The sequence below is a fragment of the Phlebotomus papatasi genome, chromosome 2, assembly GCF_024763615.1.
Source record: "Phlebotomus papatasi isolate M1 chromosome 2, Ppap_2.1, whole genome shotgun sequence".
Classification (NCBI taxonomy): Eukaryota; Metazoa; Arthropoda; class Insecta; order Diptera; family Psychodidae; genus Phlebotomus; species Phlebotomus papatasi.
Genome location: NC_077223.1, coordinates 29,679,024 through 29,694,825, shown reverse-complemented (window position 1 = coordinate 29,694,825; position 15,802 = coordinate 29,679,024). Strand labels below are relative to the sequence as shown.

Below are 15,802 nucleotides of genomic sequence, written 5' to 3'. Positions count from 1 at the left end.
GGATTTTCTGTATTTTGTGATGACCAATAAGTGGAGCAGCACTAATATTGTGGTTATTGCCATCTGTGAATATGCTCTCTGGCTGGGGATGTTGACCATCTATAAAGCTGTACTCGGGTACCTTGTCATTGCACAACTCTTCACGCGAACATGTTTCACTGCCAAATATTTCACTGAGGGATTTCTTGACTTTTAGCAAGGCACTCAAAGGAAGATCGTTCAAATATGTAACTTTTTCCTCAGATAGCACGATTGCTAATTTAATCCATAGCAAGAGCAATCTAAGTATCAAGTTGCTCCACTTGCACCCTAACATCACTTCGCTGGGTAAATATAATTTGAGATAGTGAAAGATTTTGGGTTCTTATGTGCAACCGGAATGGTGAATATTCTACCAACGACTGAGTGTCATGTTGGGATTTCGCAGAGAAATTTTAGAGTTCATCAAGGTGGAAATGTACAGAGAGATATGTATTCTCAAACTCCCCCGAAGAAATTTCTCTTAGTGATATCTTCTCTGGAGTGTGTCTTTTGCCCTAGGTAACATTCCATATGAGATTGATGTCGTTGTTGTTTGAGGTGGATGCTTTTTACGCAACACTAACCACTGGATTTCAAAGCATTTCCCACACTGAGAAAACCAATGAAAAATCTTCAAGATGAAATCAGGGACTTAGTACGGCACAAAGATGGATTTATTTCTATCTGGTGAAATAATATTGTATATAAATTATATATGAGATTTTTCTCTGACATACTCTGTCCTTATTGAGTAATCTTCAAAGTGCAAAAGACGTTTGAAATTCTCATAAGAAAGTTAACTTCAAGTGATAAAATGTGCGATTATATCGGAAATTTTCACTCTATTTCCTCTATTTATTCTTTTTCCTTCACGAATGAATGGATAAAAATTTCAAATACGATATCTTATTGAAATGCAACTGACAAATTGACAGAAACCCTAAGTAGGGGAAAGTACTCTCCCTTCGAACGTTCAGGCCTTCTAATGATGTGAATTTTCTTTTATTTTTCCTAAGAGACTTACATACGATTATGACGTAATTATCAATAATTGATAATAAGCTAACTAATATTTAATAGAAATGTGTCTCTTAGGAAAACTTAAAGAAAATTCACATTATTCGAAAGCATGAACGTTCGAAGGGAGAGTACTTTCCCCTACTGAAACATATCAAAATTTCAAGAATGCTATTTATTGTATCCAATGCAGCAATTTAAAAAAAAAAACGCACAGGAAGACTGAACTGAAAACTTGTTATGCTGTACCTTAGTTTTGCATTAATTATCCAATTTGACCTGATTTACAAAATATTCGCAAAATCATCATAAATATCTTAGCACGATTTTAATTGAATTTCAGATAAAAATTAATTACTGGTGCTTAACCGGTTCGCAAGTAGTTCAGACTTCTTCAGGATTTCAAAACCGTTCCAACGAATCCATATTTACTTCAATAGTTTGAGAATTAGGCACTATTGAGCCTTTTAACCGTTGATCTTGAAAATCCGTTTTAGAATTGATTTCTGAACATAAATTCATTTATATAATCTCCCAAAGAAAGATGATTTTGAAAGCCTACGAGAGAGATAGGATAAAAATGAAGTTTAAGTTAGTAATTCTTGAGTTGACTTTATGGATCTTCCTAAAACTCCAAGTCACTATTTTGAACCGTATTACCTCTGGCTCTGATATAAGACGAATAAACGGACAAACAAGCAAACATCTTATCATCATTTTTTATACTTATCGTATGTCAAAAAACAATACCCCAAAGGGTGAACGCTTGGAAATATTGAGGAGTGGAAAATCCAAGAATTTTTGTAATGTTATCCTCCCTCTGTGAAATATTTTAATACATAATGCTTGTATCTTTAGTATCTTATTGCACCTGCAGCAGTAAATATCAATTTTCAAATGTTAAATATAACATTTTCAGTACACATAAATGGAGAAATATTGTTATGAGCCATCTTAACATTTCAGATATGATTTAAAATCATTTATGATCAATTTAACGTTTTTTTTATAGTACGATAGCACGATTTTACGTTTTTTTTTACTCATTGAAATTAAATTTAGCTTTTAATTTTACTTGTATTTTATTTTTATTTTTGGATATGTTTTAAAAGTTGCCTAGGTGGACATTTCGTCCTTATACGAGAATACCGTCGAACATATCTAAACGGTTGTCAAGGTCAAAGGTTAAGAATGCTTTAGTCTAGAAAGAAAGCGTTTATATCAAGCGATAGGAGTCATGTACAGGCTCGTTAGAAAGCTATTGGAATTCCAGGCAAGCCTGAACCGTTTACAAGAGATTCAGACTTGAAAATAGAAAGGGACAGATAATCCTAACCGGCTTATGTAGGTGAGATTCTTAACGTGAGCTAACTCGGAGTGCATGCAAATTCGATTTGGAGCTGAAGTTGGGAGACGCCATTCAGTTATCTTGAATCAAATTCGTGAAATTATACAAATTTTGTATTTAAACCAAAATATCAAGGATTTGGATGAACTGACAGAAAAGTGTTATATGGGTGAAATGTAGACCAGAATGTTCTCTATAATTTTGCCGTAGAACTTGAACTCATCGATTACTCAGAAGCCAAGATAAGCGAGGTTTTTTGTTTCTTAACTCGTTTTTTCATCCAGAGTGCCCCAAGTGTTCATTTGTTGAACTTCAACTAAATCAAAGAATTGTTGTATTTTGCGGGACTTTCCATTTAAACCCCTATTTTAAGTGTCTTGGTGGAGTAGAGGCAGTCAAATTGGCATCTGAGTGATTTCAAAGCGTTATTATGGGAAAAATCTATTTTTTCACACTTAAACGGTAAAATCGGAGTGATAGCGTAGTCTGAGTGGAAAATGATGTATGGACGAAATGTAGAGACAAATGTGCTCTACAATTATGTTGAAGTAATCATCAAAATCGGTTCAGCGACAGTCGAGATAATTGAGGTTATGTGATATTGAAATTGGTTTTTCGACTGTGGCGCCCCTGATGTTGGTCCCACGAAGTTCAAACATTCTAGAAAGTTGTAGCATTTGGTGAGATCTTTCGTTTAAGCCCTCATTCATCAAAATCGGTCACATAGAACCAGAGATATGATTTTTTGAATTTCGTGAACTTTGACCCCTCATATCTCCGGTTCTATTGAAACCACAGCGCGCATACGCACCATTTTGGAAACGTCCTAGACTGGACTACAACATACTAAAATTTCATTAACTTGCACAATGCCGTTTTTGAGAAAAGTGACTTTGAATTTCGATGAATTTTGACGCTATCACAGCGCCACCTGTGGTGACTTTTTGAACTTCCATTCGAAAGTGCTCATCGAGACGAAACCAAAAAGGTAAAATTTAGGTCGCTATGTTAATTAGAACCGGAGATAGAGGCCAGTCAATGTTCGAACTTTGACCCCTTATAGTTCGGGTCAGAGGTTATGGATCGACTTAAGGTTTTTTTTGTTTGATAGGTATAATCAACGGCTACAACATACTAAAATTTCAGCCCGATGCACAATGGAATTTTTGAGTTATTTAACTTATAAGATTTAAAAATTTTCTTTTTAATAATAGCGCCCCTAGCGGTGGTTTTATGAACTTGCGATGTTAGAAAGGGAAGTGGCATTTCACGAGAGCTTTCCAAAAAGCCCTCACTTTTTAAATTCTGACGATTAGAACCGGAGTTATGGCCATTTTAAGAAAATTTTTTTGGACCCTTATAGCTCGGGTCAGGGGGGTCGGGGGACCTTAAATTTGGTATTGATGGAAAGCTCTAAGGCCCAGCTATAACATACTAAAATTTGAGCCCGCTCGATGCCATAGGGGCGGAGCTATTGAGAAAACAAAAAAAGGGGGGTCTTCAAAATGGCGGAAGGAGGGGTGGGGGGTGGGGGGTCAATGCACCAAGTTGCAATTTTCACCCGATATATAACCTTTGCCGAAAACCGCAAGTCGATATCTTTTTTAGTTTAGGAGCTATTAAGCTCCAAAGAGCGGCCGGCCGGCCGGCCGGCCGGGAACGTAAAATAGCCACATATATATTCGTGATCAGGAAGTGGCGAAACACATTTTGGCCAAGTTTGAGGTCGATCGGACGACATGAAATTTTGTTAGGATTATAGTAGGTGAGATTGTTAAGAATCTCACCTAATACGTGGTTATCCGAAATACGTGGGTCACTTACCATAAAAAGTGTTGTTGGACAGACCTAATACAAAAAAAAATATTAGGTCGATCCCACTTACACACCACCACTGATAGGTCCGTCCCTATTTGAATTTCGCTCATTGTATTACTCCTAAGCGGAGGCAGTCAAAATCCCGATAGCCAAAACCACCCCGAAAAGCAAAATCCCGAATGTTCGAAATACTAAAAGAGATGAAATTATATGGAGGATAATTTGTAAAATAATTTTCCAGGAGACTTTGATGTTTGGGATTTGAATCGGGACCCGTTTTGAAGGTTATCTAGGCGGACATTTCGTCTTTATACGAAAATCCTGTCGAACATTCCTATTAACGGTTTTTCAAGGTCAGAGGTTAAAAGGGCTCTAAAGACCGTATTTCTCAACCGATTGGAGTCATGTTTAGGCACGTTAGAAAGGTCTTGGAATTCCTGACAAGCCTGAACCAATTTTAATCGATGCAAACCTAGAAATCGAAACCAGTGGTTTTCCGAAATTCAATTACATTACTTCTCAGCTATTTTAAGAGATGTTTTGAGTAATTAATAAAGCAGTTCAAATCGATAGTAAACTTAAGGAGAAATAATTCAGTGAGTGAGAAAAACTCTGCAAAAATCTTGAACTCCTGAACATTAGTTCACAAGTTCGAACATTTCGCAAAGCCTAGGACGCTTTACCACATCTTTATTCTGTCGATTTTTTTTGTTATTTTTTCCACCAATTGGACAATATTATAAATATAAGAAGTGAAGAAAACGCAATTCAAAGTTTTGGATATTCGCTCGAATTATTTTTATGATAATAGATAGTTCATCTGCCGAATTAAGTAGTAAAAATATAATCTATCGATTTCTTTTTACCGTTCTGGCCTTTAGAAAGAAAACCATCTTAGCGGCTTTTTTAAAAATTAAAATAAAATCTATATAAACTTAATTATTAAAAAAAAATCAAAATAAACACATCGTGAACATTTTTAGAATGAGTCATTAGATTATTTCACTAAATTTTCTAAAGTATAGCTAAAGAAAACAACTGGACTCTGAGTCTGAAAGCCCCTTAAATAAGTTTACAGGGGAGAGGTGGGGCTATTTTGAGCTGTGGTTCTACATCGTAATACGATTTTTTCGCATATATCTTAACGAAACTGGGTTTTAACATGATGTAATTTGGATATACAAAAAAATGGGTATCTAAATAAAATAATTGTAAGGATCAGTAGGGGAATTCTGTAACGATATGACAATGTCATATGACAAATTTTCATGGTAAATTCGGGAGCTGGACGATGTAAAAACCCAATGAGCATCGAATGGTCATTTCAAGGAGCTTTATGAAGCTCCTTAAAATGGGCTTGAGCTTTTTCAATTATTTTATGCTAATTGCCCATATGAAAAATTCTAAATTTGTCATATGACATTGTCTAACTGTTACAGAATTCCCCTACAGCTTTGTTTAGAAGTACAGACCAAAAAATCATATCAATGTAGCCTCATAGCTCAAAGTAGCCCCACCTCCCCCTATGGCTATTGCAAGTGTTTGTAATAATTTTTCAAAAATTCATATAAATTCGATAATTAAACTTTCTTTTGTTTATAAAAATAGAAAGATATTATCAGATAATACTAAATATTTTTGAGGAAAGATTTGAATATTTAAATTCAGCCAATAATGTGAGTAAATTCCTTGACGATTCGACGTTTTTTAATCGTCGCATCGTTTGCACCAGTGATAGATTTTCTTTGAATTATTTAACACTCAATTGTTTTAGTGTAAATTTTTTGCTGTTTTCGTACACATTTCACGAGATATCTTCAAAACTACGTAGGTTGTCAATTTGGGGTTTTTGGTTGCCTCTTCGTTATTAAATTGGCCTTTATTTTGTATTAGTATTTTTTGCTAATTCATTCTACAATGACAAAAAACACCTAATAAACTCAAAAATTTTTTCGGCGCACTAGAAACATATGGGAAACATAGAAAATGTTATGCCCCTGGTTTTAACAGTTTAATGCTCATGAAGTATTAATAATCTTGTGATTTCTCAAATTTTTAATAAAGTACTTCCCATAATATCCATGCTGGAATTAATCGAAGATGGAAGATCATTATAATTAATTTCATACGAACTTCTTTCCCTATTTTAATTAAATTTCAGACCGGAAGACTTACATAGGATTCGAGTTGAGCACATGGAACGTCAATTGGCTAATCTTACTGGATTGGTGCAGAAAGCGCTCAATCAAAATCCACAAATTGCACCAATGTCAAATATCAATCAACCTGGATACTTGGGCGTTCCTGGACAATGCAGAGGCGGTAAGTCTTGATTTCCCTATTAATCACATAGAATTTATTTGTCTTTTGTCTGCTCGAGGGAATTAAAAATAGATGAAAACTAATTGCTATATTGGCCATTGGAACAGATCCATAAATGTGCAGGAATAAAGTATTTTGAAATTGAGTAGTAAGAAACATTTATTTACAATATAACACACATATTTCTGCATTTTTAAGTTTGACAACATTCAGCTGAACACATTAAAATAAATACAATTGGCTTTTTGAAAAAAAATGTTCATCCTGATTCTTGTTATCCATTTTGATGCTGATGATGTTTTATCTGTTGTGTCTTTTCCAACAGCAAAATAAATTTTATTGCAAATATTACATTTTAGCATAACACTCGCTCTGTTGATAAATTTAATTATTGTTAATTAGTCACGCTGAAGTCGAAAATGAGTAGATAATTGATGATTATTTTGAGTGTTCTCATTTAATGTGCGTCTGTGTCATTTATAATTTTCGATATGAGTGTGGTAGATGAAAATTGTGGCAACATCAATTATGTAAAGAGATTGTTCATCACACTGAAAAGTTATATTTTTTTTTCTTCATCATCCATTGTTTTAACGCCACATTACTTTCTTAAGAAAATTTCAATGTGGCAAAAAAAGAAACATGCCAAGTACCCCAATCCGTCAAGTCACTGGAGATTGATTGAATTGTTTATTCGACTGTTTGCTAATAAAATTATGTGTTGAGTAATGAATTTATAATAAATTATCTCTTTAAATTGGGAGGAGTTTATTTTATGGTAAAATTTATGAGTTTAGTTATTAAAATTGAATAAAAAAAGAATATTTGTGTATTAAATAGAAACGTTATTGCAATCAAAATCAGTGGCAATATCAGTGGTGAAAATGTCTGGAATAGACAGGAGAAGTCGGGTTATTTTAAAAATGACATAATCTTCCTTTATAGAGAAGTAAATTTTAACATGAATTTCAATATCTAAAAGCATATCAATGCAATTTTTTGATAAGAAGAAGTGGGGCAACTTTGAAATTGGGGTTTTTCTCTTATTTTTCAATTGAACTAAGCCTTCACAATTGGTTTGTGTATCTAAATTAATCATGGTACGGTCCAGTTCCATTTAAAAGTATAAGAAGAAGATCCAATTTCAAAAGTGTTTCAATTCAAAGGTGCCCACTTCCCCGTATCATATTAAGAGCAAGTTTTGTTTTAAAACACTTGGGCTCACATACCAAACGAACAAAAGTCTGTTCAAAAAACTCACAATCAACTATTATAAGGTAAAATGGGTATTTAAATTTAAAAATATATAATGCAAAATGTTTAAATATTTACCTTAAAATATTTTTACCTTAGTTTCTTAATATTTCAAAATATTCTCGCTCCAAGTTTGAAAAATTCAAGAAAACTTAAAGAAATTTATTATTCATTATAGTGTAAAGTTTTTTTTACGTTTAACAAAGGAGAATGAGCAAAACGATCCTACCCTTCGACACGTGTGAGACCTATATCATCACTAATCGGATGTACCAAATACACTCATTTGTATGCATTTCCTATTTAGGGGGAAGTGGAGCTACTTTGAGCTGTGGAACTAGATTGATATAACGATTTTTTCGCGTATATTTAAAAAAAAAAGCTGAGCCTTACTATAATTTAATTTGGATCCAGGAATGCTTTTTCAAACCTAAATTACATTACGTTGAAGCCCACTTTCCAGCCGCATATCAATGTAGCCCCACTACTCCCTATGTTGTGATTTTTCATTCTTGTAAGTATCTTGACTTTTACGTCCAAATTTAACCATAATTTATATGCCATTTCGCTCCCAAGCCCTAAATGCCCAAATTAGAGAGAATCTAACCGTACTATCACACTAGGATTTTTTCAATTTGTAAATTCAATTGAATTTTCAGATGAATTGTTCCTATGCGTTATTTTCCGCTAAAAACCAATTGAATTGATATACCTTCACTTATTTATTAATAAAAACTAATACTTGGTCCAGAAAAACCTGTTTAAATATGTTAAAATAGCATAAATGTTGTTGCTCAAATAAATATGAATTCAGCAAATTAAAATGTCAAAATTGCTCAATAATTTCAATTTTATTGCGGTTAAATAAGTAGTCTTTTGAAGAAAATTATTCTTATATTGAATTTATTTACTCGTAATTAATATTATTTGTGGCGAAATAACAGAATATATGATAACATAATATAATAACAAATATAATATACTATACTAATATAATAATAACAGAATATTCTGAATAACAGATAAGTGACTTACAAGACATTTTAAGTACTATCACACATTTTCCGGAGTCATTCACAATTAAAAATTTCGCGGCACTATTTAAAATTGAGCAAATTTCTTGCAAAATGTGTCCTGACTGTGAGAATTTTCAAATAAATTCTAGAAATCTTAATGCTCAATTGGCTCAATTGAATTTAAAGTTAATACGTGAAAATCCTAGTGTGATAGCACCGTTATGGTAATTAATTTGTAATTAATTTGTATGAGAGATTTTTTATTTCTTCTTTGAAAAACAATTTGAAAGACAGTTACTTTATTTTAAAACTGAGTAACTTTTTCTCAAATAATTGGAAAATATTGGCAAATATTTGGGATTAATTTCATTAAATCTTCTTAATGATATGACTTAGTTAATTAAATATTAATAGGATAAAATAATTTAGTTCAATCATCGCATTCCTTAATTGATTAGAGCTTGAAAACACTGAAAGCATTAAAAGCTTTAGTCAATCAGAGAACGTGATGCGGCTAAATAATCTTATGGAATTAAATATTTATTGATATAGGGTCGAAGGTACACCTGTTTAGCAGAGGATATTTATACTTTCCGTACAGAAGTAGATCTTGAAAAATTCGAAAATCTATTTGAAGATCCAAAAAAGAGACTCTTACTTTTTAATACTTTCGCAAGGTGGCGGAAGTTACATCCTGTTCGAATTTCGAAGTGCTCAAGTGTCAAAATGTGACGGTTATCATATTGTTGTGAGGAAAAAAAACAGAACAACGACGTTTACTGTTCTTGCCCCAGTATTTAATCACTCCATAATCACTGAGTAACTCTTTTGCCAGCTTTTTAGTGTGATATTTGATAAATTTTCCCCTCCTTGTTCGAAAATTTAGTATGAAAATTCGAAATTTAATTTGAATTCTTCGAACTTCAACGACTTTTTGTGCAAATAGAGTTCCATTTACCTTTTATCCAAGACACTATTGGAGAATCAAAATCTACTTCTGTTTGGGCTCATTGGCAACTTCTTTAAAATATTATTTTATTTAATTATCTAAAATTATGTAATAAGACTTTTTTCATTAATCTACCCTAACTTTTTTTCTATAGATAAGTGTACAAATTTCATGTCCCAAATACAGAAAAAAACAATTTAAAAAAATATTTTAAAAAACCATTTAAAGAAAAAGAATAAGTTTTGAAACATAGGAAAATGTAGGCATGGTTCGAACATAGAGAACCTTCAAACGATGCGAATTTTCTCTGTGTTTGCAAAGGGCTAGTTCGTTATTTCTTAACAATAAGATAAATAATTTTTAACTTCATGAAACGAGATGACAAATGGTAAATCAGCTCTTTGTAAACAAAGAGAAAGCTCTCATCGTTTAAAGGTTCACTCTGTGCGAACCATGCCTACATTCCCCTAGAACTATCTATTTATTGATGGCTATTCATTATGATTATGTCATTTTTAACATAACATAAATTAAAAGTTAACCTACTGTTCATTTTAGAAATTTCCACTGCTGATTAAATTGTATGTAAAAGCATTCTTATAGTCTGCTAACCCTCCCAATTAATGTAAGTTAGTGCTTAATTTGTTTAGTAAAAGAAATCTTGTATTCTTTTCTCTTTTTTTTACTGTCACCTCTGTGGTTAACTCACATATCAAACAATACTAACAAACATAAAACAGTTCCGGATGAGATTGATGGGCACTCAAGCAGTAGTTCTACTTCTATTCAAGGTTAGCAGAATGCACTCACAGTTTTCATTTTCTTTTATGTCTATTTTCTTTCATTTCACGAAATTGGTATATTACAATGCTCTTTGAAAATATCAAACAAACATGTTAAAAAAAAATAAACTTTTTAATTCACCCCAATTGGCAAATGAATTGATAATTTTATGTTTATTTGCCATGTTATTTTTATTACAAAAACAAGTTATTAAAAGAATATATAATTTTGTTTTGTAATTTGTAAATATAACATTCGTGATTATTTGACCAACAAGCTAACGGCACGATGGACGATATTTACGTTAGAGAAAAACCGCCAAAGCTGGGCAGAACTTCATGTCGTAAGTGTCTCTCAACCTCAGAGTGTAATCTCTGTCACTATCTCTTTCGCCTTATACCTCTATAACTTTACTATATACTCTGATGCTTTCCACAGTTCTGTAAACCTCCTAACAATTCCCATTTTGATATTAGTTTTTTTTTCATCCTATTTCATCTTACTTTCTATCCCTTAATAAGAGAAATTTTCACCGTCGCATGTCGCTTTTCAGACATTCTTTAAAGGCTGAAAAAAAATGTACATTTATTTTCATAAAACCAAAAACGTGTGTATATAGTAGATATTTTTATGAATAGCAAATTAAGTGGTTGAAAACTGAAAAAAGCACGAGTCATGTGCAAAAAATGCTTTTGTAGTAACACCAATTTTCCCAAAAAACTTTTACTCTTCAAAGTGAAAACTAGTGACAACAATTTTTTTTTTTGAAAAAATAAATTATTTATCTGTCATAGACCATGACTTTTGCCTTCATAGAGTTGATATATAAAAAAGCGCGTCATATTATGCTAATTATTAATCTTGTCAACTTATTTATTATTCTGCATAAATTAACGCATTATACCAAATTCACTTTTATACAAAATCAATAACATTTTTTTACACTTTCAATTTTTTTGAATAATTAAAAATGACAGTTGGAAGTTCACGCATATTTCATACAAACTTTAATAAAACAAAAAAAAAAAAAATACGATAACAACCAAGTCTAATTTTTCCTTACTGAGTTTAACTAGAAAATAAATAATTAAACCTAAAATTGTCTCATTTTGAATCTCTTCTACTGTATTAAGAGATTATAGAAATAACTACACTTCAATTATTTAGAGTTTTAATTAGTTTCATAAATACTATTTAAAATTAATATAAATACGGAAAGTAATGGGTTGTTCGAAAGTTTCATTTTAAGTACTTAATTTAAAGTTTTTGAAGTAATTTTTAACATAATTAAGTAACCCAACATTCTTCGAGTGCTGCATTATATCAAGTGAACTTATATTAATCCTGCTGTCTTAAAGACTTCAAACTATTACCATATCTTTCCGAATAAGATTACACACTTGTTACATTTTGTGCCAGTTTCCACAGCAAAGAGATTTTCAGAAAACGAATGTCTAATAAATCTTTATTATTTAATCAGAATTTATATGGGTATTGATTTAACCCATTCAGTCAATGTACCAGAAATACTTGAGATAGAATGTTCTTGTTCATATTTTGGGATTAGTTTGGTACAGATTAATAGATGAATTTGTTGAAAAGAAAAAAGTTTTATCTCTTATGGGGGCGCGGGGTGCCGCTGTCAAACACATGTCTTAACGGTCATTGAATTTAAATTATGTACATTAATTCATTACAAACTCTATTGCTTTAGATAGAGTAACTATCCTAGAAAACAAATTGGCAAGTAGAATTCAAATCAAGAAAGAGGAAAGAGGCCAATTTTAACAAATTTGACAGGATGTTGTATTTTCCGTCCGTCGAACAAAAATGTTGAATAACCTTCCGCGAAGCAAGAAAACAATAACAAAATGGATTTTCACCTCAGTCGGACTATTTTTCCCAAGTAATTGAGTAATTATCGTTACTAAAACCCCATTCCCGACAGCAATTCGGATAAAAATTGCCTAGAAATAAATCATCTAAAATCACTCAACTTACGTATAATGTATAATACCATGGTAAGGAATGGGTTAAACCGCACCGAGAATAATTTTATGAGTAGTTTCAATGTTTAACTGACTTTGCATTCTTCATTGATTATTATAATATGCGGATTTCAAATGCTAATAACCTAGTTTTAATATTTCTGCATTTGACTCTTTATCAGATAAACACAATAGTTTCTATACTTTAAATGGGAATATTCGTAAAAAGAATGCATTACTTTCAGTTTAAATATTTAAATGAGAATTTTTGCAAATGTAAAAATGTAAATTCTTTCGTTTGTGAGGTAAGAGTACTATGGAACAATTCGGAATCATATTCAAAATTACTCTCTCTCTATTCCAAAAAAGTTGCATATTTGAGAAAAGTTTTTGTTCCCAAGAAAATTGCTTTTTGGGTAAAATAATTGAGAATAAGCGATCATTTAAGGCAAATATTTAATGTTCTGTAGTGCCTCATGTATGAAATATATTTAAGGACTTTTACAAATAATAAAGGAATTCCTGGAAGTCATTTCCTAATCCCAAAATTTTACCCAAACGAACGACTTTTTTTGGAACAGATATTTTTAGAATGTTCACATTGCTTTAGATTGACTAAATAAAGCACACAAAAAGGACACTTATATTGCTTCGGGGTCTCTTTTTCTCTTAGATCATGTCAAATAAGTACGGAAATGTGAAAATTCCAGTGTTTAATTCTTATTTAGATACGATTCTAAACTTACTCTAAACTAAAAAGAGATTAAAAATTTAGAATATCAGATTTTGAGGTAAGGTACTCAGAATACCGTTTTCTGAAAAGATGTCTTTCACAGTTTATTGAATTTGTGATAATTTTATTTTCAGAAATTCAATTTTTTCGAAAAAAAATATACACGGGCAGCATAGGAAATCGCCAACTTCAAACGGTTCTCCTGAAAAATTGTCATTCTGAGATAGAATAGTATGGAATAGAGCCGTCGATACTAAAGGTCCCAAATACTAAAAATTAACCATACCTCTTTATATCGTATGAATTTACAGTAGACTCTCACTCAATCGGCTCTTTTTCAATCGGGCGTCAAATTTTGTTGACAATTTTCACGCTTAATTATGAAGCTAATTCTCTCAAATTCGCTGTAGTTCTTCCTATTTTATCGTGATTCTTTATAATTGAGCGCTTTTTGTGGAATTTACAAAGGCTTTAACGCTCAATTCTATCGCTAAACCGGATGACATTTCTCCCCATATTCCCGATTGAGAGAGAGTCTACTGTAAAACGATAATCGGAATGAATATTTTTCAGTAGGAGAAAGCGCGCTGCCTTCGGACAACTCGGTTTTTTTTCAACCTATTTTTAATGAATTTAACCCATTATAATTTTATATTTTAAGAGTTAGTCCAGCGCCTCAAATTTCCTTAAAAAATCCATGGATCAAATCCATTAAAAACATAGAAAAAATCAGTTGTCCTAAGTTTAAATCACTATATAACATGATTTCACATCCCCATTAAGTCACAAATATTTATTTCAAAGTTTCAAATTTGTCTACTATTCCGTATGATGATTGTAATAATTTAGATAATAAAAACTTTTAACCAGATAATAATAAAAATTTATGCAAATTTATGAATTAAAGCGCCTTATAAACATTTCTCAAGTATATATTAAAAGCTGTTTAAATTTCAATGCTTTAACAATATACAAAATACTCAAAATGGTTCGGTACAATATCATAAATAGAAAATAATAATAAATAACAAAAATACTAATAATAGTTATACAGAAATTTTATAAAATCAAAGGGGCGTGGCTTATTTTTTAGAGTATTAGTTTTAAAACTCGCCCTTAAGTAAATTTATGCTGATTGATACCTTACTAGGTTTCACCGTATTTCATTAATTGAACAAAAACAAAATAAAATATTAACTTATATTTGAATTTTAAAAAGATTTATAATTGTAAACTGTCCACGGCGACTGATGCTCACTGCATGGTGTTAATTGTCATAAGAAACAAGAGCACCATAAAACAACCTTCAGCACCCGCCTTGGAATGTTAGAGATTGGGCTTGCCAAAGGAATAGAGGATTTGGATTGATGGGATATAACCGTCGACAGGGTTGACATGTGTCGAATAGGCCGCGCGCTCTATATAATAAAGCGGTATAAAATCCAGACTCGAATTTTAGCTATTCTAAATGAGATTTCTAGACACTATTATTATTTTTCCTTACTTGAACATGGGTCGGGGTTGAAAGTTTAACGCCTTGTAGAAACAAGTGTATAAAGCTCATATACTGAATGCAATTATAACACCTTCTTTAATGCCAGAAAATTCCTGTAGACTCAAAGAGGCTTCGAATTCGAGACACTTGCATTTATTGAACGAAAGCTCTATCGCCTACCGTTTACTCCATTGCGTTTCCAACATTTGTGCTCTACTAAGACAGACAATTTTATTAATATGATTAAAATATCATTTATACGCTAAATCTAAAAATATTAAAGTAGCGTTAAAGAGCGGGGCATCTTTGAATTGGAGAATATTTGAAATAGAGCTTTTTCAAACTTTATGAATTTCTTAAAATATGACTAATATATTTTTCAGTGTTTAGGGTAAGTTGGGGTAATTCAGAATTATGTCTATATTGGATTTTTAAAAATGTCTCACTTTATCAGATGGTCAAAGAGAAAAAGAAAACCACGAAGAAGTACAAGACTATACATTTGAGTGTACTTCTTCGTTGTTTTTATTTTTTTGCATCTAAAACTGTTAGGATATCTCACAGTTCCAAATTAGACATGATTCTAAATTACCCCATCTGACCTTAATTTTATTTTTTTTCTGTTTTCTAAGAAAAAATTATTGAGTATTCTACCTACCACGGTTTGTCTTTTGACCGAATACGCACTAGGAAAAACGACCAAAAACCCTATTTCAAAAAAGCCCCAATTCAAAGTTGCCCCACTTCCCCCTAGCTCTGTTGATTTAAATTTAAAAATACCGTTTTTTTCTAAAATAGAGAATTAGCGACTGCTGAATGTTCACGTTCGTATACAGTGTTTGTCTTGTTATTCCCAATTGTCCCTTTTATGTGCAATAATACATAGTTTTTTTTGTAAATATATACATAATTGCATATTGTTATTATTTACCATCCTGTAAGTTTACATCAAAATTCAATTAGGTAAGACAATGAAGATATGAAGATGTTTATTGTCCAATCGTTGCATTAGGTCAGAGGCCAGAAGACTTCAAAATTCGCGGCAAAAAATTGTACAA

The 15,802-nt window shown here is 31.8% G+C and overlaps 1 protein-coding gene across 20 annotated transcripts in view; it reads left to right on the top strand.

Moving 5' to 3' along the window:
- LOC129803415 (coiled-coil domain-containing protein CG32809) overlaps nucleotides 1–15,802 on the top strand; it is a 207,679-nt gene that overhangs the window by 163,238 nt on the left and 28,639 nt on the right. For 12 of the 20 annotated variants that reach the window (XM_055849941.1, XM_055849942.1, XM_055849945.1 and 9 more), the window contains 3 exons: nucleotides 6,366–6,526; nucleotides 10,486–10,536; nucleotides 10,806–10,871. In XM_055849941.1, coding sequence (XP_055705916.1) covers nucleotides 6,366–6,526; nucleotides 10,486–10,536; nucleotides 10,806–10,871 — 278 coding nt within the window. The remainder of the gene's footprint in view (nucleotides 1–6,365; nucleotides 6,527–10,485; nucleotides 10,537–10,805; nucleotides 10,872–15,802) is intronic. The other 8 variants (XM_055849950.1, XM_055849948.1, XM_055849953.1 and 5 more) reach the window with 2 other exon arrangements.